The 24,494-nt window shown below is 39.7% G+C and overlaps 4 protein-coding genes across 7 annotated transcripts; 1 reads left to right on the top strand and 3 right to left on the bottom strand.

The window, feature by feature from the left end:
• Window positions 1-72: 72 nt before the first annotated feature.
• Window positions 73-2,562, bottom strand: LOC117223596 (very-long-chain 3-oxoacyl-CoA reductase-like). The gene has a single exon (XM_076518888.1). It carries the CDS (start codon window positions 1,097-1,099, stop codon window positions 179-181), a length of 921 nt encoding a protein of 306 aa, XP_076375003.1. The 5' UTR covers window positions 1,100-2,562; the 3' UTR covers window positions 73-178.
• Window positions 887-9,224, bottom strand: Argl (Argininosuccinate lyase). Of its 3 annotated transcripts, XM_076518863.1 has the most exons (12): window positions 8,931-9,224; window positions 7,753-7,919; window positions 7,394-7,480; window positions 7,083-7,166; window positions 5,669-5,800; window positions 5,357-5,457; window positions 4,125-4,318; window positions 3,831-4,030; window positions 3,497-3,721; window positions 3,006-3,112; window positions 2,790-2,938; window positions 887-1,016 (listed from the first exon to the last, which is right to left on the bottom strand). In XM_076518863.1, exons 2-11 carry the CDS (start codon window positions 7,849-7,851, stop codon window positions 2,791-2,793), a joined length of 1,377 nt encoding a protein of 458 aa, XP_076374978.1. In that variant the 5' UTR covers window positions 7,852-7,919; window positions 8,931-9,224; the 3' UTR covers window positions 887-1,016; window position 2,790. The 3 variants fall into 3 exon arrangements, with proteins under 3 accessions (XP_076374978.1, XP_033331851.1, XP_033331852.1); XM_033475960.2 differs by lacking the exon at window positions 887-1,016 and having other exon boundaries at window positions 2,708-2,938; window positions 8,931-9,223; XM_033475961.2 differs by lacking the exons at window positions 887-1,016; window positions 8,931-9,224 and adding an exon at window positions 8,873-8,922 and having other exon boundaries at window positions 2,708-2,938.
• Window positions 9,225-11,020: 1,796 nt separating this feature from the next.
• On the top strand, window positions 11,021-15,137 carry LOC117223597 (ninjurin-A). Its single transcript, XM_033475967.2, has 3 exons — window positions 11,021-11,308; window positions 12,422-12,897; window positions 14,530-15,137. The coding sequence occupies exons 2-3, from the start codon at window positions 12,562-12,564 to the stop codon at window positions 14,707-14,709; spliced, it is 516 nt and encodes a 171-aa protein (XP_033331858.2). The 5' UTR covers window positions 11,021-11,308; window positions 12,422-12,561; the 3' UTR covers window positions 14,710-15,137.
• Window positions 13,953-23,902, bottom strand: LOC117223625 (uncharacterized). Of its 2 annotated transcripts, XR_013032710.1 has the most exons (8): window positions 23,573-23,902; window positions 22,491-22,771; window positions 22,106-22,399; window positions 21,715-22,021; window positions 21,256-21,642; window positions 20,913-21,169; window positions 19,343-20,838; window positions 15,524-19,228 (listed from the first exon to the last, which is right to left on the bottom strand). XR_013032710.1 is itself a non-coding variant. In XM_076518823.1 (7 exons), exons 1-6 carry the CDS (start codon window positions 23,666-23,668, stop codon window positions 20,918-20,920), a joined length of 1,617 nt encoding a protein of 538 aa, XP_076374938.1. In that variant the 5' UTR covers window positions 23,669-23,902; the 3' UTR covers window positions 13,953-20,838; window positions 20,913-20,917. The 2 variants fall into 2 exon arrangements, 1 of the variants encoding a protein (XP_076374938.1); XM_076518823.1 differs by having other exon boundaries at window positions 13,953-20,838.
• Window positions 23,903-24,494: the final 592 nt, after the last annotated feature.

Raw genomic sequence — 24,494 nt, forward strand, 5'->3', positions numbered from 1 at the left:
TTTGAATTTAAATACATATCTATACCGGTGGAAAATCTGTACCCTTTTGCGACGACCAAATATATTCGACGATCGAAGCGATTTTCGCATTTTATTAAAAAAAATATATATATTACAATACATTAGCAAATTCTTCTTCTTCAACTTACGAATTATATATTTAAATATTTTTACAAAATTATCCAATGTAACGACGCAGCACATTATTCCGATTTCCCTCCATGATATTGATCATCCAAATGATAATGGAAGTGGGCGACACCCGGTACAACAGCTTGATCATCGCGATCAGAATCGAATGTTGGAGAAAACCGGTGGTCACGGTGTCCTTCCCTATGGACTTCATTGCACTTTGCACATATTTTTCCGGCGTCGGTACCATCCATCCCGGTTTCGGCGAATACAATGTATGATTCGTCACCGTTCCGGGTAGCAAACACTGCACGATTATACCGTGTTTCGCGTACTCGATTTGTAGGTCCCTGCTGAATTTAACGATGTACGCCTTGGTGGCTGCGAAGACCGTTAAAAGCGGGCTTGGCAGCACAGCGACCATGGATGATACGTTCACTATCACGCCCCTCCCTCTAACGACCATTTGCGGAAGCAGGATGCGGCACATGTTCGTGACGACGACGACGTTGCAGTGAACGATGCTCATGTAGATCTTCTCTTTGTGCGGAAGATCGAGAAAGTATTCCGGATGCGGATAAGACATGCCCAAGTTGTTGATCAGCACGCCGATCTCCAAGCCGAACATCTCTTTCTCGATCACGTTGTACGTGTCCAGGCCCTCCGACAGATCCAGTTTGATCACTTTCGTTTTCACGTTGTACATCTCCTCGATACCGGCCGCGATCGTTTTCAGAGCCTCGTTGTCGGGACTGACGAGGATCACGTTCATCCCTATCTTGGCCAACGCTTCCGCGTACGCTCGTCCGATACCGTGGGAGCATCCGGTTATCACCGCCCATTTGCCCATCGTGTACAAATCGACGGTCGACGCCGTGTAATTCCTATAAATCTTGTAGATCACATTGCGCGCCAGCTTGTATCCCCAATATATGATCGCCGCATAACCTATCTTCTCGATCAGCATAGTTTGCGACAGCGCGGTGCCGGTTCGTGTCAACACATGTTAAAGAACGTTGCTCTCAACGTTAAAGCCGATCGACCTTCCTTGTCATTTCATATATGTGGGATCAACGAACGTTCGTTCTTGTGGATTTGCGCGAATGAAATTATTTACGTACTACGATTCGGGGATCGTATGAAACGACATGTTTTCGTGGGGGTACGCAGAAACAGTCGAACGGGGAATGACGTGCAAGAACTGCGAATGTTCCGTGGCAAATTCATACTTTTATGCGGAACGAACACAGTAATTCATAAATTCAGCTTTCGATATCTTCTGTACCATTGTGAGGCATATCAACGTTATCATAAGCTTCCGGATATCGAAAGTCAATAAATGAATTAACACTAAGATTCCTGTTACTTGTATACCATGAATTATCAATATTAACCCTTTGCGGACGAGTGTCGGCAGATAGCCGCCCAAGTCTTTTTACCTTTCTTTTTTATTATTAATTTATTAACACTATGCCGTCCGTTGGCACCACGCTGGTGCCATGTAAAAACTATCTGTTGTATGCCGGTGGTACCACTTTGGTGCCATTTTAAAAAACTGAAATAACATTTGAACTATATTTCTTGGGTGTTAAAAGGCGGCAAACTAACTATAGCATTGTGCTTATTTGACTAAGAATTAAGTACGAAAATTCTTCGACGACTTATCTTAATTTTAGGAATTTATATTACCGCCATCTTCGAAATTTTTTTTTAAATCTAAAATTTCCAAGCTATTATGCCGGCATCAAACAAAAGAATCGTATCTAAGATCTGCGGACGGCATAGCGTTAATTATTAATATAAATTTATTAATTTAACCGTAGGTTCAGAATGAATTTCAGTTTGACAAGTCAGTCTTTCTGTGTCACTACCAGAGAAACCAGCAAAGTTTTCCACATATTTATAATCTTATAATAATATAGTTATATCTTATAACATTTTTATTTTATATCCAATACCTGTCGTCCACAGCGACACAATACCCGTCGAGCGACTTCGTCCGCAAAGGGTTAAAATTGCATTGTACTTGTTAATAGGCTCAATTTCATATGCATGAATCGTAATAAATTATATAAAATAGAAATACTATGTAGATCAGAAATCATATTTTGGATTTCGAATTCAAATAGCTTCGACTGCAAAGGGTTAATATTACGTTACGAACGCGTAAAAACGCTGTTCCAAATTAGCGATTAAAATGGAAAAAGGCACCTAAAAAACTGTGCTAATTTTTGCGAATATCTTTCAATTGTTCCTGAAACTAATTTACGTCAGAGAGACGATTCGCTCCACGTAATAAGACGAACATTCAATCTACGGATAGCTGAAGCACAAGATGTCTTTAAAAAAAAAAAAAGAAAAAGAAAAAAAGGTTTCCTCGACAAATTTACAGATTCGCATTCAGCTCGCGTAAATCTACTGGAAACGCTTGCTCGGCAAGCAAAAATAATCCGAGAAAAAGTTAAAATTTGTTTATATCCAATACCTGTCGTCCACAGCGACGCAATACCCGTCGAGCGGCTTCGTCCGCAAAGGGTTAAACATATAAAAAATTATGAGATTCATTTTTCGACGATTACACACTATACATGTTAGATTTTATTGCTTTTATAAAATACCGCAGTATTCGGGGCGTCCGCGGTAATACCCACACTTACTCTAAACATAATTAGACTGCCGCAACCATGATTCGAGAATACCAATTTGTCTTTCTACGGCTTCTAAGCTGGTCCCACCTTCCGCTTTATATTGTTCGACGCTGTTCACGAAATTCCATATCTCCATTACGTCGTTTTCAAATATATTGCTATGGTAAAAATAAGATCAGAAATTCACCGATAAACTCGCGATAACGCGAAGAAAAGACGAATTACCTCACGGATCGTAATTGGTCCAGTGTTAATCCAGATATCGGTGCGCCAATAGTCTCCGAAAGGACCACAACGTTTCCAGCCAAATGATGCGCTTCTCTGAACGGAACCTGCAATTGCAGCGAAACTGTGATTCTCAAATGTTTGAATAACTCTTTGTAAGCGATCGAGTCACATTAATCATGACCTCCGTTTCTGAGAACTAATCGAAGATCGCATGGCATCCTAACGACTCATAGTCGAGCTACCCGATAAGTGACAACAAATCATTGCAAACGTATAATCGCTCGAGATACAATTGTTCGCTTAATTGTGAAATCAAATCGTCGTATTAAAACGGAGATCATTTATGATGACTAAGTCTAATTATTTGCTCAATCACCGCCGATTTCACAGGTTTGCGACAGAGAACAAGTTTAAATCGGTGGATCGAAGATAATTAGAGAAATTGTTACAGTTATGAAAGAAAAAGAAACATTGTCAAGGCCACGTACTCCCTTCCGTACAAGATAATATGCCAAGTCGGTTGCCAGCATGTTAGGCACTAAAGCATGCCGGCACTTTCGGTCGTTGACCTCGAGAGTGGCCAACGCTTTGCTGGCGACAACGATCATGCTGTTTACAATGTCGAATGCGGAGAAAACAGCCTCTTTATCTTCTTGAAGATCCTTGTTGTACGTCGATGGGGTTCCTTTCAGCGTGGCCATGAAGCCCGTGCACTAGAACGTCAAATATTAAACCATCGAATCGTCTCGACAAGATATCGCCGGCATTATCGTCGTACAAACACGCGTTTCGAATTTGTTTAGAACGCGTCACTGTGCAAACCTTTCCGAGCAGAGTGCCGGACTTGCCACGGATCAGCTCCATGCAGTCCGGATTGCGTTTCTGCGGCATCAGACTGCTTCCGGTTGACAGTTCGTCGGCCAGCTTCACGAAACCGAACTCCTCGCTGCTGAAAATGATCAGATCCTCCGCGAGCCGACTCAGATGGACCGCGGTCAAGGACGACCAGAACAAGAATTCCGCTTGAAAGAATCGTTTTGGAAAATAGCTTGAGAGCCAAGTGCTCGAGAAACGCGACGAAACATGGATCGGTAAAAATTTTGTGATTAGGTTTACCGACAAAGTCACGGTCCCCCACCGCGTTCATGCTGTTTTCAGTTACCCCGTGAAAGTTTAGCTCCCTGGCCAGGGAACGTCGATCAATTTGGAAAGGGTTGCCAGCTATCGCACCGCTGCCCAGGGGCAACACGTTCGATCGTTCGCGGATTTCCTGCAATCTTTTCACGTCTGCTTTCGCGTACCAAGCGTAGCTGTAAGTTCGCAGAAAGTGGTTTCTTTCGTTATTCGGTAGCGTCGTCTGTGATGCCGCCATAATTGCAACAGTGATTGCTGGACCGCGAATCTCTTTCTCTCTATATATGTACAGGATGTCCCGAAAATGTATCGCAATCCGGAAATGGGAGGTTCCTGAGGTCATTTGAAGCAACTTTTTCCTTTGCAAAAATTTTCTCCAAGGCTTCGTTCACGAGTTATTAACGAAAAAGCAGTGACCAATGAGAGGCGAGATCAGCTGGCGCGCGGCGGCCGAGCCAGCGAGCGGTCGGAGCTCGTCTCCGCTCATTGGCTCGACCGCCTTGCGCCAGCAGAACTGGCCCTCACGCCAGCCGAGCTCGCGTCTCATTGGTCAAGCGTTTTTTGTTGATAACTCGTGAACGAAGCCGCGGATTGCATTTGCGCTAAGGAAAAAGTTGCTTCGAATCACCCGAGGAACCTTGGGAACCCCTCGGTTTCCCTCGTTTCAATTTCGAGTGGAAGCCGAGCCAATGAGCGGAATTGGACCTTCGAGTGCTCGTTGGCTCGGTCACCACGCGCCAACCGAGCTCCCGCCTCTGATTGGTCACTGTTTTTCGTTAATAACTCGTAAACAAAGCCGCGGATTGCATTTTCGCTAAGGAAAAAGTTGCTTCAAATGACCTCAGGAATCCCCTACTTTCGGATTCGAGACATTTTTGGGACACCCTGTATATATACCTTTTTAGTTACGAGATGCTGGACCTACATAGACATTTCTAGCGGACCCGCAACGTGGGAGGGAAGGAATCTTCGGACGGGGAAATTCTATCCTTCCCATGTGCGTGCCATACGCGGCCGGGTCTCAAGGATCGGTCGAATTTCTTTTCTTAGTCGTGTTTATAGTTGGCAGTAGTGCGATAATATATTTTCAAATTGTATATTTTAAATAATAATATTTTTAATGTTTTTTGTTATTTTGCATTTCATCAACTGCAGTCCAATAATTACTGTGATTTTGGTAGTAGAAATTAATCCAGAAAGCTTTGCAAATTTACCTGAGCAACCATTGACTCCATCTAACCGGCTGCGCGCGTTGCATGTGCGTGTAACCTGGCATCAGGATTCCCATTTCTTCCTTGGCCCGATCGACTAGGATCTTATTGGTGAAACACTTGCCTAAATCTTTATTGCTTACTGCTACGTACTTTTGTTTTAATGCATTAATTTCCCCGATTGTATTCGAATTTTATCATTTAGCTGAACGAAGTTGGTAATTTGAGTTGGTAATTTACACGATGATTCGAAGACTTTAATATGAATCATCTCATTTCCGTTCTTAACTGTCGTTTATCCTTAACAGAACATACCCCAACGAATGCCGTCATTTTGTTGGAAAGATCGTCTATGGATTTCCGAAGCCACAACTTGGTGTCAGTTATCGTTTGGTCGTTCCGGCTTCTTCCTGTATGCAACTTTTTGGCCACGCTGCCGATCAGCTCCTTGATGGTAATGAAGTAGCAATGAATCATAAATAGACTGTGGATTTTATGCATTTTTCACGAAAATGACTAGGTGAATAACAATTTACTCGGACAATTTTTATTCTGCATAAATAATCCGCAGTCTGATCATAAATACCCGCGTCGTTAAAACTTGCATCGGATGGTAAAAAATGGTCTGAACCGTTCATTAAATACTATACAGGGTGAGTCGCGTTCGTGTAACGGTGACCCTGTTTTTTTTATTATATTTAAATTTAAAGAATTCCAATTTCCTGTCGGTTAAGTACTAATTAACTGCGATAGGAAATATTTTTTTTTACCCTATATATAAGATAATTTTTAAAAAAAATTTTTTTTTTACCCTATATATAAGATATTTATATATATAATATATATGCGATATAATATAATAAGATATTTCGAGAGATATCGTTTGATTTCTCACGGCTTAGTCTTACGCTGTTTAATCAGTTGTTGAGGCAAACGGGAAAGAGATTGTTTCGCAAATGAATGTGGTATTATGAGACAAGCAGTTTCAACAGTTAATGTACGAGAAATCATTGGCATTCGATAAGTATAGTAAATTCTTCCTAATTGACGCTCAGATTGTGCACAAACATGGACAATTCGGGAAAAGGAGATACGATGATTATTCGAGCCTTGTGACTCGTTTTTATAATTGACAATCGGTAACTATAAATAATAATAAACTATAAATAATATGAATACATAAACTATAAATAATCGTATCTTCCCTTCCCAAATTGTCCATTTTTGTGCACAATCTGAGCGCGAATTAGGGAGAATTTACTGGATTTCCACATGACGGAAAAATTTCGGCGACGCGAGACATTATACAGGGTGTCCCAAAAATGTCTCGCAATCCGAAAATAGGGGATTCCTGGGGTCGTTTGAAGCAACATCTTCCTTAGCGAAAATGCAATCCGCGGCTTCGTTTACGAGTTATTAACGAAAAACAGTGACCAATCAGAGGCGAGATCATTTGGCGCGAGACGGCCGAGCCAATGAGCGGAGCTGGGCTCCGTGCGTTCGTTGGCTGGGCCGCCGCGCGTCAGCCGAGCTCGCCTCTTATTGGTCAGCGTTTTTCGTTAATAACTCGTAAACGAAGCCTCGGAGAAAATTTTCGCAACGGAAAAAGTTGCTTCAAATGACCTCGGGAACCTCCTATTTTCGGATTGCGAGACATTTTCGGGACACCCTGTAGAAAGGAGGAAAAGAATACTGAAAACATAAAATCTGGATTCTGTTACTAATATACCGAAAGGCGACGCTCATTTGCACTGTGGATGTCCTCGTCCTGAGCGTGTACGACGAAATCACCTTTTTCCCATTCAGCTTTCACCTGCGCGACACATCGTTTCTGTTATCTGTCATTCTTTTTTTACAAACGCCAGAATTATCAAGCGTATAATTGGATTTTAATAATAAAAAAAACCACCCTTTCTCTGAATTAAATACAATCGAACATTCATCCACGATATACTTCATGACACCTATTCTTTAAGACGCATTCCATTGTTTTCTATTATTTCGACGTGTACATTCATCGATGAGAACGTTCTTAAATACCTTCTTCAGGCCTTCGATTATGGCTCGCAGTTCTTCGTCCGTGAGAAGATTACCTTTGTGTATCGCTCTCGCGTAAGCAACGCTTCCCTGCAGATAATGATAATTAATACGGCAGGGGTAAATAATACATTATCGATGACACATATTATCGTGACAATGATGCCGATCGACGAGCAAATTCGACGTCACGGGGAGCGTCTATCGAACGCGATAATGTAACAAAACACGCGATTTCACCGCGATGAAAATACCTGAGCTTTTACGTACCGAAATGTTACAACATTTTGATCGAATCGATGAAATATTTCCTGGAACGATTGTCGCGAATAATTTGGTATAAAGATTTATCTCGCACGAACCTGTATATCCTCGGCGTACAAACGCTTGTCCATATCGATCGATGCATTCAGATCACGAAATTCTAGATCGATGCTTTTGTTGAAACGACCGCCCCACATTTTTCTCACGCTGGTATTGTTCGATCGATTTAATCCACAAACCGATCAGTTACTGATTTCTCGATTGTCTGCGACAACGAATACATACAGTGACTCGCATTAATATTCGGACACGATATTGTTACAAGAATTATTGCTCCTTTTTATTGTTTAAGATAGTATCATTGAATCAATTGTTTTCTCATATAACAAAGCACTTCTTAAAGTAGAAACATAAATTTTGTTTATTTATTTCACATGGTTTTTTTGTATAATAAGCGATAAACAAGATTGTGACAAAATTCTACGTCGCAAAAATATTCGGACAGCGAATGCATTACATTAATTTTATATATAAAATGAAAATCTTTTCAAACATGTTATCATAATATTAATATTTTATCGGTTGACCCTTTTGTTTTATTACTTCATGTAATCGCTTGGGCATGTTACAGATGACTTTATTTAAATAATCGGGCGAAAACCGTTTCCATTCGTCTAACAAACGTTGTTTTATCTTTGTCGTTGTCTTTGTAGGTGTTGTACGAATTTTGCGGTCCAATCGATCCCATAAATTTTCAATTGGATTTAAATCAGGCGATCGAGGAGAAGGATGCAGTACTTTTGGACAATTGTTTAATAAATGTTCCTGTACAATTCTGGCCTTGTGTTTAGGATCACTGTCCTCATAAAACTTAAAACTGTACGTATACCCATATTTATAGCACTTGTAATTAAATTTTTTTTTTAAATGTCCAAATACTTCATTTTGTCCATAATACCATCGATAGAAACTAGTTCACCTACACCTACAAACGAGATCCCACTACAACTGTAACCCCACACTATTACACTTCTACCACCGTGTTTCACTGTCGGTCTTAAATTTGAAATGTTTAATTCTGTATTTACTTTACGCCACACCATTGCTTTATTATATGAGAAAATATTAAATTCAATAATACTATGTTAAACAAGAAAAAGAAGCAATAATAATTCTTCTAACAATATGATGACCGAATATTAATGCGAGTCACTGTACTTCGGCAAACCGCGGTGCAAGTGAGTCATTTCACCGAGTCGGTAGCATGAATAATTACCGTACGATATTTCCGCAATGAATGGTGTGTACGATCTGTACTGTACACAGTGTGCAATGGATAATGTACGAATTACACGAAGAATTACGCAAGAAACAGATTCCCGCGTCGTTGTTATCGTTAAACCGCCGAGCGTTACGCGACACCGCTAATCGTCCAAGCAAATTGTACGAAACACAGATTCCATGAAAATGCTCATCTTCTTTGAACACGATAAGCGCGGCGTCAGCCCCCTGGGGCTGACAGTGGACTTCTCCATCGGGCGGCGTCAGTCCCTTTGGACTAACAGTGTATGTACTTTTTGTTTGGGTGGTGTTAGTTAACTAAAAGCGAATCTATCGTTTCGACGGCATCGGCGCATGATAACCTTGACATAACCTATCGTTTGGACGACATCGGCACATGATAACCTTGACATAACCTATCGTTCGGACGGGGCATCGGCGCACGAGACTGGCAGTATCAAGGTTAAAAAATAATGCCAGCCTCAATAAAAAGCCCAGCGGTATCGGTTTTGCGCTTAACGTGTTAATAACTTTAATAAATTGAATCTACTGAATATTTTTGTACCCCTAAAGTATCTCGTCGATTCCTAAATTATCAGATCTCATGCCATTTTCCATGCACATACAGTGATTCGCATTAATATTCGGACACCATATTGTTAGAAGAATTATTATTGCTCCTTTTTATTGTTTAACATAGTATTATTGAATCAATTGTTTTCTCATATAATAAAGCAATGGCGTGGCGTAAAGTAAATATAGAATTAAACATTTCAAATTTAAGACCGACAGTGAAACACGGTGGTAGAAGTGTAATAGCGTGGGGTTACAGAATTATAGTGGGATCTCGTTTATAGGTGTAGGTGAACTAGTTTCTATCGATGATATGGACAAAATGAAGTATTTGGACATTTAAAAAAAAAAATTTAATTACAAGTGCTATAAATATGGGTATACGTACAGTTTTAAGTTTTATGAGGACAGTGATCCTAAACACAAGGCCAGAATTGTACAGGAACATTTATTAAACAATTGTCCAAAAGTACTGCATCCTTCTCCTCGATCGCCGGATTATTTAAATAAAGTCATCTGTAACATGCCCAAGCGATTACATGAAGCAATAAAACAAAAGGGTCAACCGACAAAATATTAATATTATGATAACATGTTTGAAAAGATTTTCATTTTATATAAAATTAATGTAATTAATTCGCTGTCCGAATATTTTTGCGACGTAGAATTTTGTCACAATCTTGTTTATCGCTTATTATACAAAAAAACCATGTGGAACAAATAAACAAAATTTATGTTTCTACTTTAAGTAGTGCTTTACTATATGAGAGAACAATCGATTCAATGATACTATCTTAAACAATAAAATTCTTCTAACAATATGCTGTCCGAATATTAATGCGAGTCACTGTAGATCCCCAACGCGTCAACATCACCCGGATTTTCCACTTCGCGCGAATCGCCACGCAGGGTCTGAAACGTTCGTGACGAAACATTGGCGAGTTCATTGGCGTTGGTCAACGAAATCTCGCGTCGCTGTCAGATAAAGCGACGCGTTGCATGCTTGGACGAAATGAACACGAGCGAATGAAACCCCAAATTGCTATACCGACGGAAACAAATTTGATATTTTGGGCTATTTGAAAAGAGAGAATTTGGTGACTTTGCAGCCTGGGAAACGTGTAAGATTCGTATTAAACGCTCTATCACGTGCCTGTCTCTGCGTCCGGAGGGGATTAAAGATGCAAAGATCGCTTTGCGATTGTCCATCGCTAACGGATAGATAAATTGCAGACGAGTGCATGAGTCACGATTGTTTATCAATAATCGCAATCCGATTAGTCAATTTCGCAATATATTAATCAATAGCAACGAATCGAAGTCGGTGTCGTAGATGAGCAACGGATCTGAAACGGATTGATTCACGGATTGCGTTGCTCGTTCTAAAAATAACCGTATGAACAATTAGACCTTATCGTCGCTTTTCCAATTTTCCAGTAGATATCTCTGATTTTTTTGTTTGTTTGTTTTTATTTATCATTCGACGACGAACAAATACGAACGGCGCATACGAACAGGATCGGTCGTTGTTTTGATTGATAGAGGCTGTGTGTACGCTGCTGTCCTTAGACACTTCCTTTCGGTCGTGTGCGTCACTTGTGGTTTCGTTAACCGCATCGCGTCTCGCTCTCTTTCCAAATAATACGACACCGTGCCGAGTCGTCGTTATTGTTTCGTTGGACAGCGACCCGGCTGGCAGGATCTCGATTTCGATTCGAAGCGACAAACGAGCATCGAACCGCCTGCACACCCTATTGTGCTGATCATTGGACCGGACACAGTGATTTATTGGGAACTATTGTAAGTGACGCTTCTTTCGCTTTGTGTACAATATATGTACATATAGGTGCCGTAAAGTAATATTTATATATTTATTTATATATTTATTTATATTTATACACATTTATTTATATTTATATATATTTATATACATTTATTTATATTTATATATATATATATATTTGTATACATTTATTTATATTTATATATATTTATATACATTTATTTATATTTATATATATATTTGTATACATTTATTTATATATTTATTTATATACTTATTTATTATATGCTTTCTAATCAAAATAAAAGTGCTTTCAATTATCAATTGCTTATGGGAACGAACACGATTATCTCGACGGCTACATACTTGTCGTAATTTTACGATGTTCCGTACTACGTTCGTTTATCTTGAATCCGACCCTAAACAGAAGCCTCCTCGTTGTCTCAAACTCTGCGCTGTATCGTTAGACGGTCGATCTTTACGCGAAATAAATATTTCGTGCATCGATCGCAAAAATACAGGAAATGCGCAATTATTCGTTCCCGTCTTGAATAATGTTCACGAGCTATAAATAATATAATCAACCAACTATGGATAACCAAATCATTGCTCAACCAAACAACTATTTAATTAATTATTTAACACACATCGTGCATGAAATTACGAAGCAAACAGAGCATATAACGAAAGTAAAGAGAACATCAATGCGGGTGCTCCGGTGCAAATATGTTTCAGCGATCGAGCCGCGACAAATAGGCCGCGGTTTCCGGGCGATCTAAATGATAAACGATAAGTCTAACGGCTTCCGTCGGTCGCAGTCGTCTTTCCGGAGCAATGTTTTTTGTCGTCCACCTTTCGTCGCGGCTGAACACGCGGACGCGTTCTTTCCAGAAATCGGAATTGCTCAGAGGGTCACGTAGCTTCGGATCAGGTGTCCGGCTACGACAATGCCTTTTGTCAAAAGCTAGACTCACGGCTCCCGTTACGGTAGCGCTCGGCTTCCTTGCCGAGCGGCAGCCTTCGCGGATCCCGTTGCAACCGATTGCCACAATACCCTTTGTCGTTCGAACAGTCCTGATAACGCGTCACCAGCGATAACGATCGTCTCTAATCGTGATTGAATGTTACAGACGCAGTTCGGACCGCCTGCGTTCATTCCGTCTCAGTAGCTGTTTACGTGAACTGGTGCGACGAGTCGCGTCCGGAAGCACAGGACGCGCGTGATCTTGCTGATCGGCGTGTTTGATGACAGCAGCCAAGAAGACGAATAATGGACGCTATGGATGAGAAAGGCAAAATGGAGAAAGTGGAGAGCATGGGCGAGGACAAGGACAAGGTGGACGTCGCGGAGAAGGACGCCGAAATGGACGCTGTCGAGGAGGTGGTGATCAAGGATCCGTCGGTGATCGTCGACACCACCGACAAGAAGCGGGAATACAAACAGCAGAACAATTTCGCGGCGAAGAAGACGGTGGCCCAGGGGATGATGGATGTTGCTCTGATCACCGCGAACGCGAATCAGCTGAGATACCTGTTGGAGTATCAGCAGAAGAGCAGCACCTTCGTGCTCATACTGACGCTGATCATCATCAGCCTGGCCCTGCAGGTGAGTCTCCGCCGATGGCCATTTGCATTTCTCACGTTCCAAACGTTCGAACGGAATTTCGTAAGTTGAAGTCGGACGGCCACGGCTCGAAAACAATGCGTCGGATCCGAGACTAAGTTAATGGAGAATAGGTTAACCCATTGACTGCCAACTAGGAGATATCTCGTAGTGGGTGCTGCAAGTTTAGATTGGCTACAAATGGTTGTTCGAGTTAGGAACTATTAGAAAGGATGAATGAAAAATGTATACAGGGTGCCCCGAAAATGTCTCGCAATCCGGAAATGAGATGTTCCTGGGGTCATTTGAAGCCACTTTTTCCTTTGCGAAAATTTTCTCCGAGGCTTCGTTCACGAGTTATTAACGAAAAAGCAGTGACCAATGAGAGACGAGATCAGCTGGCGCGCGGCGGCCGAGCCAGCGAGCGGTCGGTGCTCGGCTCCGCCAGCGGAACTGGCCCTCGCGCCAGCGAAGCTCGTGTCACATTGGTCAAGCGTTTTTCGTTGATAAATCGTGAACGAAGCCGCGAATTGCATTTGCGCTAAGGAAAAAGTTGCTTCGAATCACCCGAGGAACCTTAGGAACCCCTCGGTTTCCCCCGTTTCAATTTCGAGTGAAAGCCGAGCCAATAAGCGGAATTGGACCTTCGAGTGCTCGTTGGCTCGGTCGCCACGCGCCAGCCGAGCTCCCGCCTCTGATTGGTCACTGTTTTTCGTTAATAACTCGTAAACGAAGCCGCGGATCGCATTTTCGCTAAGGAAAAAGTTGCTTCAAATGACCTCAGGAATCCCCTACTTTCGGATTGCGAGACATTTTTGGGACACCATGTATAGTGTAGAGAACATATTGATCATCGATAAAAAAAATACTGTAAGTGCCATTGCAGTATTATATCAGTAACTTAATATTATTATATTTCGTAAAACTTTGTGTTATCTTTAAGATAAAACCGTGGCACCCAGAGCAAGGCGCGCTAAATTTGCGTGGCAGTCAATGGGTTAAACGGTGAAGGAGGAAAACGGGTGTCAACAGGTGTCGCTGGAATGAATATCAAAGCGTTTTGGACCCGCGAAAGAAACAGCTCTTTATTTACTGGCGGAACGAAAATAATTGAAAAACCATCCAACCGATCCGACTGACATCTTTTCTTCTTCTTTTTTTCTCTCGACGTTTCTTCGCGATCGAAAAAATGCCAACTCGGCGCGTACATTTCGTGTAATTTCGTGTTACATCGAGCCGCGTGGCTGAGAACGCGGTTCTCCGATCGAGCATCTCGAAACTTTTCCTTTCGGTTTGCGCGCTCTATTTTCGAAGCATCATCTTCGTAGTTCTCGCGTGCAGAAACGACGACGACGAAGACGACGGAAACGATGCTCGTTGCCGGATCGACCCTCCGGTGCACCGAATTCTCTCGTTCGTGTCTCTCCCTCCTAACAATGCAAATCGGTGGTTTTTCCGTGAAACAACGTTGTGCGTGAAACTCTGTCGCGAGTGAAAAAAAAAGAAAAGAAAAAACAAAAAGAGAAGAACAGGAATCCGTGGGAATTTTCTTCGCGGTTCCCGCGGACCCGTGCGCCGGAGGGTCAACAGCCGCTGGTGCAATGAATAACGATGATCGTTTTTTTTTTCGAACAGATCGCCGTGGGTATCAGTCTGGTGTTCAAGGGCCGTTACGACATCAAGGGGAAATCGAACTCCCTCACCGCCCAGAAGATCAACAATTACGTCGTGATCGGAGTTTTCCTCATAACGATCATCAATGTTTTCATCGCGTCGTTCAGCATTTCCGTGCAGCCGTTGGATACAACGACGTAAACAATGGATACAATCGACGCCCGTATGGATTTTCAATGTTCGATCGATGAACACCGACGATCGCGTGAAAAATCTGCACGAATTAGCGCTCTCTCTCTCTCTCTCTCTCACTCTCTGTATCCCTAAGTATTTGTTATTATCATGATCATGATAGTAATGACAAAACGATGTTCTTTTGTTTCTGTACGAGATTATTATCCGCGATAAGATACACGGGGCAGACGGTGCAACATAGATTTGTACACTAGCTTCGCAACGTTGCAAGATTGCCGCGCAATTAGGGTGAAAAATTCCCGTCTGAACGATCGAACGTGTTTCAGCCGTTACCACACACATATGTATATGTATGTATCGTTAAAATGCGTAAGTTCTCTTTGCGAACAATATGTATAGCAATGTATAAATCAATAAATTATTTAAGTTGTCAACGCTGTCGCGCGTACCGTTCTTCCGGACCGAGGGAAACTAAGTGTGCGCGTTTCTTAATGACGAATTAGCGCTTACAAGAAGATCGTTTCGGTCTCGAAACGTAGATTATTATTGAATTATGACCGAGAGGAATTGTTGCGCTTCGATGCACCGTAACCACGTGGCGCAAAGATTCGCGAATACTCGCTTTTGAACTTGGAGAATTTTTACCCTTTTTGTAACGAGCGCAGGCAGAAAGTTGTAAGATGTTTTTTTACACGGAGTTACGTGCATTCGAAGGTCGACAATCTTGGGGTTACAATTTAGCGATCCTTTAATTATTTTATTAGTCGCGACGAGATTTTCCAAAATGGTAGAAAGTTGGTCTTCGATTGGTGCGGCATGATCACTTTGGGATGTTGTAACGTTTTATTACTTCAAGACCCATTTCCATTGTCTTTTACAAAATATTCGGTTGTCCCTCACGTTCGTTCTCGAATTGCAGATTCAAATACAGGCGACATTCTCGTTGCTTTTTTGCTATTCCTACGATTCTGATATGTGTTTGCTTCCGTTGCTTCGTTTCTGTATTGTTCTTTTTTCCTTTCGTTTGTTTTTCTTTTTTTTTTGGTCATTTCACGTACAGAGGTAAGCTCGTAGATCCCGGTTCAGCTCCACGGCTACGCATTCCGTTCGTTCCTCGATCGTAGCAAAAATATTTCGTCCGATCGATCTAAGTCACGTAATCCAATTCTTCCGCGATACATAAAAGCTGATCGTTAAATAAATAATCTAAAACATTACTTTAACGCATGTGCTCGGCGTACCTCTCGTCGGATCTATGTACACACAATAACACAAGTTACGTTACACCCCTGGCAAAAAGTATTACGATCGAAACAAAATGCGAACATCTGTCGTTCGAGTCGATCACGGTTAAATTATTCTCTCGTTGATATCGACGGGAAATACCGTACCGGTGAAAATTTTACACCTAGAGAAAATACTATAGTACGAGCGTGAATCGTGTTTGATTTTTTTCTTTTACGAATGCTAAAAATGTCACTGCGATCGAATCGTCGTCGTCGTGTTTCTCTTGTCGATCCGACGTGCATTATTTTGATGATCTTCGATGATCTCTATCGTATTCACCTAATCGTACAATCTATCTATATACATTATCTAATTATCTAACACACACACATACACACAATACTAGTTCTCGTTTTGAATATCGGCTCAAATCATTCTTTTGGAACTTTTGATGTAATATTTTCTGCCAGTGGTGTGCAGTACTTCTACAGAAGCGGGCTTTCTGTACGTTCTCTCCTCGATAACAAGAAAAAAAATCAAAGAAAATGAAATAGTACAGTAATGTCTCTCCAATTGACGCCCAGATTGCGCACAAAAATGGACAATTTGGGTAGAGGAGATACGATTGTTCGAGCTTTGCGGTTTATTGTTATAGTTATAAATTGTCCACAATTATAAAAACGAGCCGCGAGGCTCGTAATAATCGTATCACCTCTCTTCCCAAATTGTCCATTTTAGTGGACAATCTGAGCGTCAGTAAGGGAGACATTACTGTATCTCGTTAGTCGACAAAATTCTCGCTACAAAATTATCTGTAACGTAAGTCTAGCTCTTGGGTATAATATAAATAAGAGAATTAATACGGTAAAATGAAGTTTTGCGTATTGAAGTAAATTAGTTTCTCTCTTTCTTTGCATCGTCTCTATCTCTTTGTCTCGTTTGTAGCTTCTCATACTCGGTAGCCACTGTAGGTAGGTACAAGCCGAACGGGGACTCGCAACATGCCCGCGTTTCTACAAACGAGACGAAAGAATGTGCGCGCGAATCGTTCGCGCGGTACGCGCTCCGAAGTGGTCCGGACCAAAAATACACGTCCATAACACTATTCAACACGCATTTCCATTCTTAACTACGAGCAAACGTTTCCGACAGGTTTGCTTCGTCGTAAACTATGCCTGTAAATCGTGCGTTCAAATTCTCGCGTGCTGGTTTCACCGGGAACACCGGTTCCGCGGAAAAACGCTAAACGTTTCAACCCTTCGAAGACGTCCTGTGCTTTCGACAGCAATAGTTACACACCTCTAACTTGCTCATTAATATTCTATAAACTCTCCCGACTAAGACGGTACAGTTTAACCCTTTGCACTCGAGTGGCGACTCTGAGGCGCCACTAAAAATTGCTATACTATATTTCAAAATCATTCTAAGAGCATCAGACTCGTTTATATGTAAAAGAAGCTATTAACCCTTTGCGGACGAGTGTCTGCAAATAGCCGCCCAAGTCTTTTTACCGTTGCGGACGAGTGTCGGCAAATAGCCGCCTAAATCTTTTTACCGTTTTTTTTTTTTATTAATTTATTAACACTATGCCGTCCGTTGGCACCACGCTGGTGCCATGTAAAAACTATCTGTTGTATGCCGGTGGTACCACTTTGGTGCCATTTTAAAAAACTGAAATAACATTTGAACTATATTTCTTGGGTGTTAAAAGGCGGCAAACTAACTATAGCATTGTGCTTATTTGACTAAGAATTAAGTACGAAAATTCTTGGACGACTTATCTTAATTTTAGGAATTTATATTACTGCCATCTTCGAAATTTTTTTTAAAATCTAAAATTTCCAAGCTATTATGTCGGCGTCAAACAAAAGAATCATATCTAAGATCTGCGGACGGCATAGTGTTAATTATTAATATAAATTTATTAATTTAACCGTAGGTTCGGAACGAATTTTAGTTTGACGAGTCAGTCTTTCTGTGTCAGTACCAGAGAAACCAGCAAAGTTTTCCACATATTTATAATCTTATAATAATATAGTTATATCTTGTAACAGTTTTATTTTATTTGGATTTCGAATTCAAATAGCTTCGACTGCAAAGGGTTAATATTACGTTACGAACGCGTAAAAACGCTGTTCCAAATTCGCGATTAAAATGGAAAAGGCACCTAAAAAACCGTGCCAATTTTTGCGAATATCTTTCAATTTGTTTCTAAAACTAATTTACGTCGGAGAGACGATTCGCTCCACGTGATAAAACGAACATTCAATCTACGGATAGCTGAAGCACAAGATGTCTTTAAAAAAAAAAAAAAAGAGAAAAAGAAAAAAAGGTTTCCTCGACAAATTTACAGATTCGCATTCGGCTCGCGTAAATCTACTGGAAACGCTTGCTCGGCAAGCAAAAATAATCCGAGAAAAAGTTAAAATTTGTTGAGCAGTGTTACAACTCATTCCCCTTTCTCTTAAATGCAACAATATCGTAATAATGCATCCTTAAATATCGCATTATATTTTCTCGCTTGTCTCCTCGAGTTCTCGGATATATTATTAGTTCCATTTCTTTTTTTTCCATTTTTTTTTTATAACAAGTCATCGTTAAACATTCCCCGCTACATTCTCTTTATTTATAGTTCAACAAACAGTTTCATAGTTCTTCCCCCTGTCTTTAATACACGTCTCACGTTCACACGCCGTGAAGAAAGATTCGAGGCGGCCGAACAAATATCCCTCCGTAACGTATCGATCTTCATCTCAACCGAGATTAGTAGTTTTTTTTTTCTTTTCGGGCAACGAATGGTTCACGTTAGATAATATTGCGTTATAGAATATAATAAAATACAATAACTAATAATTAACATGTTTGTTTCTATTCTTTTTTTTCACTTCTTTTTGTTCATTTTTCTTTTCTGCTGGTGTGACTAGGATTTTTCTTTCATATCGGCGTAACTCTACGTTACGCCTTTATCTATCTCTCTTTCTCGTTACCTCCGGTGGATAATGTCTTTTATTTTCGCGTTTTCAAGGTCCGCGATCTCTTCGTCTCACCTATATCACACACGTGAAAATATACAGTTCTTACTACAATCGTTAATTCGTAATCTTACGCGTACTTCAGTAGGATATCTAAGAGTCGTTTTTTAATGTGCCGTTTCCTTCTTCAACTTTCCTCCTCGTTTCTTTTTTCTTTCCAAATTATGCTCGACGACGAGAAGTTACCGTAACGTATACAACGATAGTACTATGGTACACTTTGTGGCGTTTCCTCCTTTGCTTTGCTTTGTTTGCTCTCCTCTCCTCTACCGTTATTGCGTCCAAATCAACAGTAATAAATTAAAGTAGAGAGACAGATGTAGAGTTCAAAAAAAAAAAAAAAAAAAAAGAAAAAAGAAAAACGTCAAAAAATTCCGTACCCATGATTCGTTGGATCGTTTAACAGACACCATGAGAATACTCGGGGGTAATACGTCTTTTACGTCCATTCAGGGTACCTGCTTTGGCTTCATAAACGACTAGATATAAAGCCGTAATTTCGATATCCCTTCCAAAGCAATCTCTGTGCCGATAAACGAGACAACAATCGGTGCTGGGGCCCCGAGTTTTCTAGGATAAAAATTTCCGCACACCGTCGAATTTACCTAGAACTTACATTATACTTTTATGATATCTCGACAATCTTCGGTTTCCTATTCATTTCTTTTTTTTTTCTTTCTTTTTTGGACGCCGGTTAGAAAAAATCGACCTTGTGTCCCTGACGCAAGAAACGTTACAATGAACCTTTTAGTTTGATTGTTAAAAATTGAACTGTACAATAGTATATGCGATAGATAATATACACGTACGTATATGTATATATACATACATATATAGGCATATGTACGTATTATACATATACATATGTCTCTGGAGATGTTAAATATAGCTTCTAAGAATTAGAATTTTTTGTTCGATGTAGATATCTCTTTTACATGTGTAGCTCATTTATCAAAATCATTGCAACTTCATAGAGTATTAAACTGGAAAGGAATCTAATAATATTTCTAATACTCTTTTTTTTCTTCGCTTCTATTACAACTGATAGGGCTATTCCAATTAATTTGGAATTATTATATACCTGTACGTTTACATTTGTTCCATCGTAAAAGTGCGTGTCGCACGAAAGTCATTGCTAACTTAATATTACGCATACTTTGAGTTGCACGATTTGGGCAGGGCAAACTAGGGCAAAAGTACAGTCCCGAAGTATTGAGATACAAAGCGATCGTTAGATTTCAGTGAATCGGCACGAAATTCACGATTTTCGTATCTGCGGTATACATATACAGTAACATTACCTATAACTTATTTAGTAGTTTTAATCACTGTATCTCCTACAATGCTCATTAAAACAACTAGAATAGATATCTTTCTAATATTCATTTTATTTGGCAAATATCGTTTCTTCCAGTTAAATAAATAATGTCATATAAGAAACCATTACTTATATACGGTGTGCCAGTGCTCAAGCAATACAATTAATTACCGTGTAAAATAATGGAGATAATTGACTGTATCGCTGAAGCGTGTACACACTGTATGTTATACTGTATACCTATTGTGCTGGTAGCATTGTTTCCATTGTACGGTATACCTGCTTTGATAATTATATGTTGCTATGTTTTTAAAACAATACCAGAACCTTTATTCTGCCCTTACCTGCCCTATCCACGTGATTGTGCCTTACTTTCTGATAACACATTTAACTGATTCCATTTTTTGGAACATTCATATATGATTTTCATTCTTCTTTGGATATCAAATTCAAAATCGTTACATTATACATTTACAGTAGCTAATCTGTTTAAATGTTTATCAATAGCAGATTTATCACAGTGGTACATTATTGTATTCCTCAAGTTGTATATTCCATCTGAAAAAGATTTTTGTGAGAAAAGTGCAGATTTCAAATAAGAGAAATAAAGAAATACTCGTAGATAATTGAACCTGAGTTAATCTTCCCACTCATCCTCATCACTGGTTTCACTAGTCGAATCATCACTTTCACTATGGATTGCACTTGATCGCTCAGCAAGAGCTCTTGACAAAGCACTAGCTAGTCCTCCTTGGTACATCGGAGTGGATTTAGACTTTACTTCAATTGCAACAGGCCTCAACTCAATTCCCTGACGAATTTGTTCCAATAATGCATTTCTGGAGCCCGAGGGTGGCGAAGGTTGTTTTGATTCGGTTTTTTCAACTTTCTGCAAGACAAATTTACGTTAAAGTATAACAATAGAGTTTTAAAAACGTTTCAACTTATCAAATTACTATGTATCGAAATACTAACTCGAAGGGTAGTGCCACTTCTAATTGATTCCATGAGCATTGACCTGAGGTCAGCGTTTTCTTCATTATTATTATTACTACTAGTATTGTTATTATTATTATTATTATTTGTAGCACTTGTATTAATAGTTTCTTCCTCAGTGATCACTAAATTAGGCAGTGGTGGTGGAGGGGGAACAGGCGCACTCGAATTAGTTCTGGATGGTGGAACTGGAACTGGTGGAGGTGGTGGTGGAGGTGGTGGCAATGCTGGTGCCGCCGTAATAGTAGGAGGTGGTGGTCGTACTGGTATTCTATGCACTGGCGGCGCACTGGATGGTGCACTCGGCGGCGTTGAAGGTGCATGTATTCGACTTGGAGGTAGTGACGGAGCGCTTTTCGTCTGATGCTGGAAAGTTATTAAATATTTAAAAAATTTGTTTTCCCTGGACAATGATAAAATCACCAATTGTATACGAACAGGTACTAGTCGTGCAGGAACTGGCGGCGGGAATTCCTGTCTTTGAGGGGCTACCGGAGGAGGCGGTTGTTGCTGCTGTTGTTGTTGTTGCTGTTGTTGTAAGTGCTGCTGTACATTAGGTGTTGAAATATCTGCTCGAATGGCACTCATGCCTCCATTCTTTTCAATAAATTCATAAATAAAATCACGTGTAGACTGATTTCTAAATTGATCATCCGACACGCCTACTTTATCGAGGAACATTTTTAAGTGTGGATCGACTTGATCGCTCTTGTTATTAGCATTGAGTTGCAGGTGTGTTACATGTCTGCAAATATAAAAAAATGTCAGAACATTTGTCGACAACAAAACATAAAGCTGTATCATTTAACTATTCTGTTCAACTCCAAACCTAAAATTGGATGGTGGACCTATATCGTCTTTCGTTAATCTTCGCTTAGCTTTATCTCGTTTTTTCTTCTTAGGCTTGTACATGGAACTAGTTGATGTACTTCTATTTACACCAATCGTGGTTGGAGTTCCATTCGCTAAATTGGAGGTCGAACCAGTGGTAAATGCAACAGGCGATGTACTGCTTTGATTTCTCCATGGTAATGTCCCACCATGCTGAACTTCTATTTCCATTTTAGACCGTCTTTGCTGTTTCTTGTGACGTTTAGCATTCAATTTATCAAGAAGAATATTTCTGAAAGCAAATAATGATTACCTTCTTTTCTTATCTACACGATTTTCAAAACCAAGCAGTAATTCTTATTGTGAAATTTTATTCATCTTACCTTAATGTTAAAGCATCCGTTTCACTAGCAAAATTAAAAGCAGCCATATAATCTTCAGCTTCAAATGTATGGAAATAAATCAATGGTGCTTTATAGTCCATTGCATTGTACACTTCATGTTCCCATATCATTGCTCTCCTTTGCAGACAATATAAACGGAGAAAGAAACTACGTCTAGGATTATCTCTTATCAGCGTTATAATACCTGTAGTTTTCTTTATCCATTCTTTATGTAAAGGTGGTTCAGTCAAATATAATTGAATAACTCCTGCTGCTAAACACTACAAAAAATGATAAAAGTCAGAAATTTTCTTCATTAAAATCTTCTTAATACTTTATTTGCAGGTATTTATCATGCAGATAAAACATTAATCTCATTGACAATGATAAAATAATATATGCATCACAAAATTTTATTCAAGAAGACAATCCAATCAGTTAATGGTAAATTCCTACATAACTATGAATCTTCTGATGTCATACAATTCGCTTATGACTAATAAACCATTTTAAAAACATGATGGCATCAGAAAATAATACGCATGCGATACTATGTACAAAATATGAATGTAAATTATAAACTTCAATGATACGAGACTTGTAATTATAAAATATGACAATATTTCCCCTTAAATGGGTAAATATTTGTTCAAAGTTATTCAATCAAATGAACGTGTCAGATAATTCTGTACATACTGTTTCTACAGTCATACATCATTGATCACACGAATAAAGTTCTGACCATTTATGACTGCAAATATATATTCCTACATAAGATGACTAATTCCATAGTTCTAGTTTCAATCTATCCCTTTTTAGAGCATTAAATATGTTGTTGGAGAAAAGTCCCCTGGTATCATGTTTCCAATAAAATTTTTATGGAAATATTGACTAAATCGTAACAAGCGCGTATTGAAGCTTTCCCGTATTGTTAATAATGCCAGAAGTTCTCGTTAAAATAATTCAAAATTGAAATGACAGTACGTGTTCATCCGTGCTCGTCGATCAACAAAATTTAGGTCAAAATCGGTAGGTTTCAGTGACAGTTTCAGTAATCAGAATTTTTCGGAGACATGTCTCACCTGGCACCGATTTCCTATTAATTGCAAGACTTGCTCGTTTTCTTCCGGTTTCAAAAGTGTCGAGCCTCTGTGTTTGTCCATGGTGCCCGACTTCATTTTTAAACAAGGTTAGGATCTTTGCGCTATCACGCCGTAATATTCCTCGCTGCACGCTCTCTCGATCAATAGATTCGCTTTCATAATTTAACATGAACACGGTTCATTTTTCCACATTTTTACGTCGTCGAGTGCACACGTCGACCATGAAATTCGCTAGATAAAACGGGCCAAACACCACCCACCGAAAGCTATCTTCGATACTATCCGCACAGGAAACTCTACCAGTCGGTGATGACATTTTCATCTATCCGGTTCAATGTTCCGCGTTTCCTCATTCGATATAAAGTACAGTACGTACAATCTTCTCACTCTTAAATCAGATTGGAGCTCGCGGAACCATTAAGTATCATAAGTAGACGATAGATGCTTTTTCAGAAAACAATTTTTAAAAATTGTTCGAAAGTAATTGTAGGTAAAGGAAGATTTTCTTAATCTGTCAGGAAGATTGTTAAATTTGAAATGGTTCGAGGATTTCTCCAATCCCGATTTCAAGTCTGAATTACAAGTTATTTCATTTACAAGAAATATTTTAAACATTGTTGTTTATATTTCGAAAATAATTTCAGCATGTACAGAAAAAAAGGGAAATGATTCCAATGCAATTTTGTTATTCGAAGTAAGGCACTGTCTAAAATAATATGTTTGAACATTATTTTTACGCAAGTAAAAGACACGAGTGCGAACACGTGTAAATTCTTAAACAAAAGAAAGTTCATTTTACCGATGTAAAAAATAAAATATTTTTATTAAACGGTTAACGTTGGAATAAGAAATCTATCGTGAAAAAAAAGGATACACTCTCAGCTGAAAGCAGTTTTATTAT

This window comes from Megalopta genalis, chromosome 1 (assembly GCF_051020955.1).
Source record: "Megalopta genalis isolate 19385.01 chromosome 1, iyMegGena1_principal, whole genome shotgun sequence".
Taxonomy (NCBI): Eukaryota; Metazoa; Arthropoda; class Insecta; order Hymenoptera; family Halictidae; genus Megalopta; species Megalopta genalis.

Excerpts from the sequence above, each read along its gene's own strand:
- LOC117223596 (XM_076518888.1), bottom strand. The coding sequence starts at position 1,099 with ATGCTGATCGAGAAGATAGGTTATGCGGCGATCATATATTGGGGATAC.
- Argl (XM_076518863.1), bottom strand. The coding sequence starts at position 7,851 with ATGTGGGGCGGTCGTTTCAACAAAAGCATCGATCTAGAATTTCGTGAT. Across the intron at positions 3,722-3,830 it reads CCGGCACTCTGCTCGGAAAG|TGCACGGGCTTCATGGCCAC; the intron begins GTTTGCACAGTG and ends TTGACGTTCTAG. Across the intron at positions 2,939-3,005 it reads GACCAATTACGATCCGTGAG|CAATATATTTGAAAACGACG; the intron begins GTAATTCGTCTT and ends TTTTTACCATAG.
- LOC117223597 (XM_033475967.2), top strand. The coding sequence starts at position 12,562 with ATGGACGCTATGGATGAGAAAGGCAAAATGGAGAAAGTGGAGAGCATG. Across the intron at positions 12,898-14,529 it reads TCATCAGCCTGGCCCTGCAG|ATCGCCGTGGGTATCAGTCT; the intron begins GTGAGTCTCCGC and ends TTTTTCGAACAG.
- LOC117223625 (XM_076518823.1), bottom strand. The coding sequence starts at position 23,668 with ATGAAGTCGGGCACCATGGACAAACACAGAGGCTCGACACTTTTGAAA. Across the intron at positions 22,772-23,572 it reads TAATAGGAAATCGGTGCCAG|TGTTTAGCAGCAGGAGTTAT; the intron begins GTGAGACATGTC and ends CATTTTTTGTAG. Across the intron at positions 22,400-22,490 it reads ACGGATGCTTTAACATTAAG|AAATATTCTTCTTGATAAAT; the intron begins GTAAGATGAATA and ends ATTTGCTTTCAG.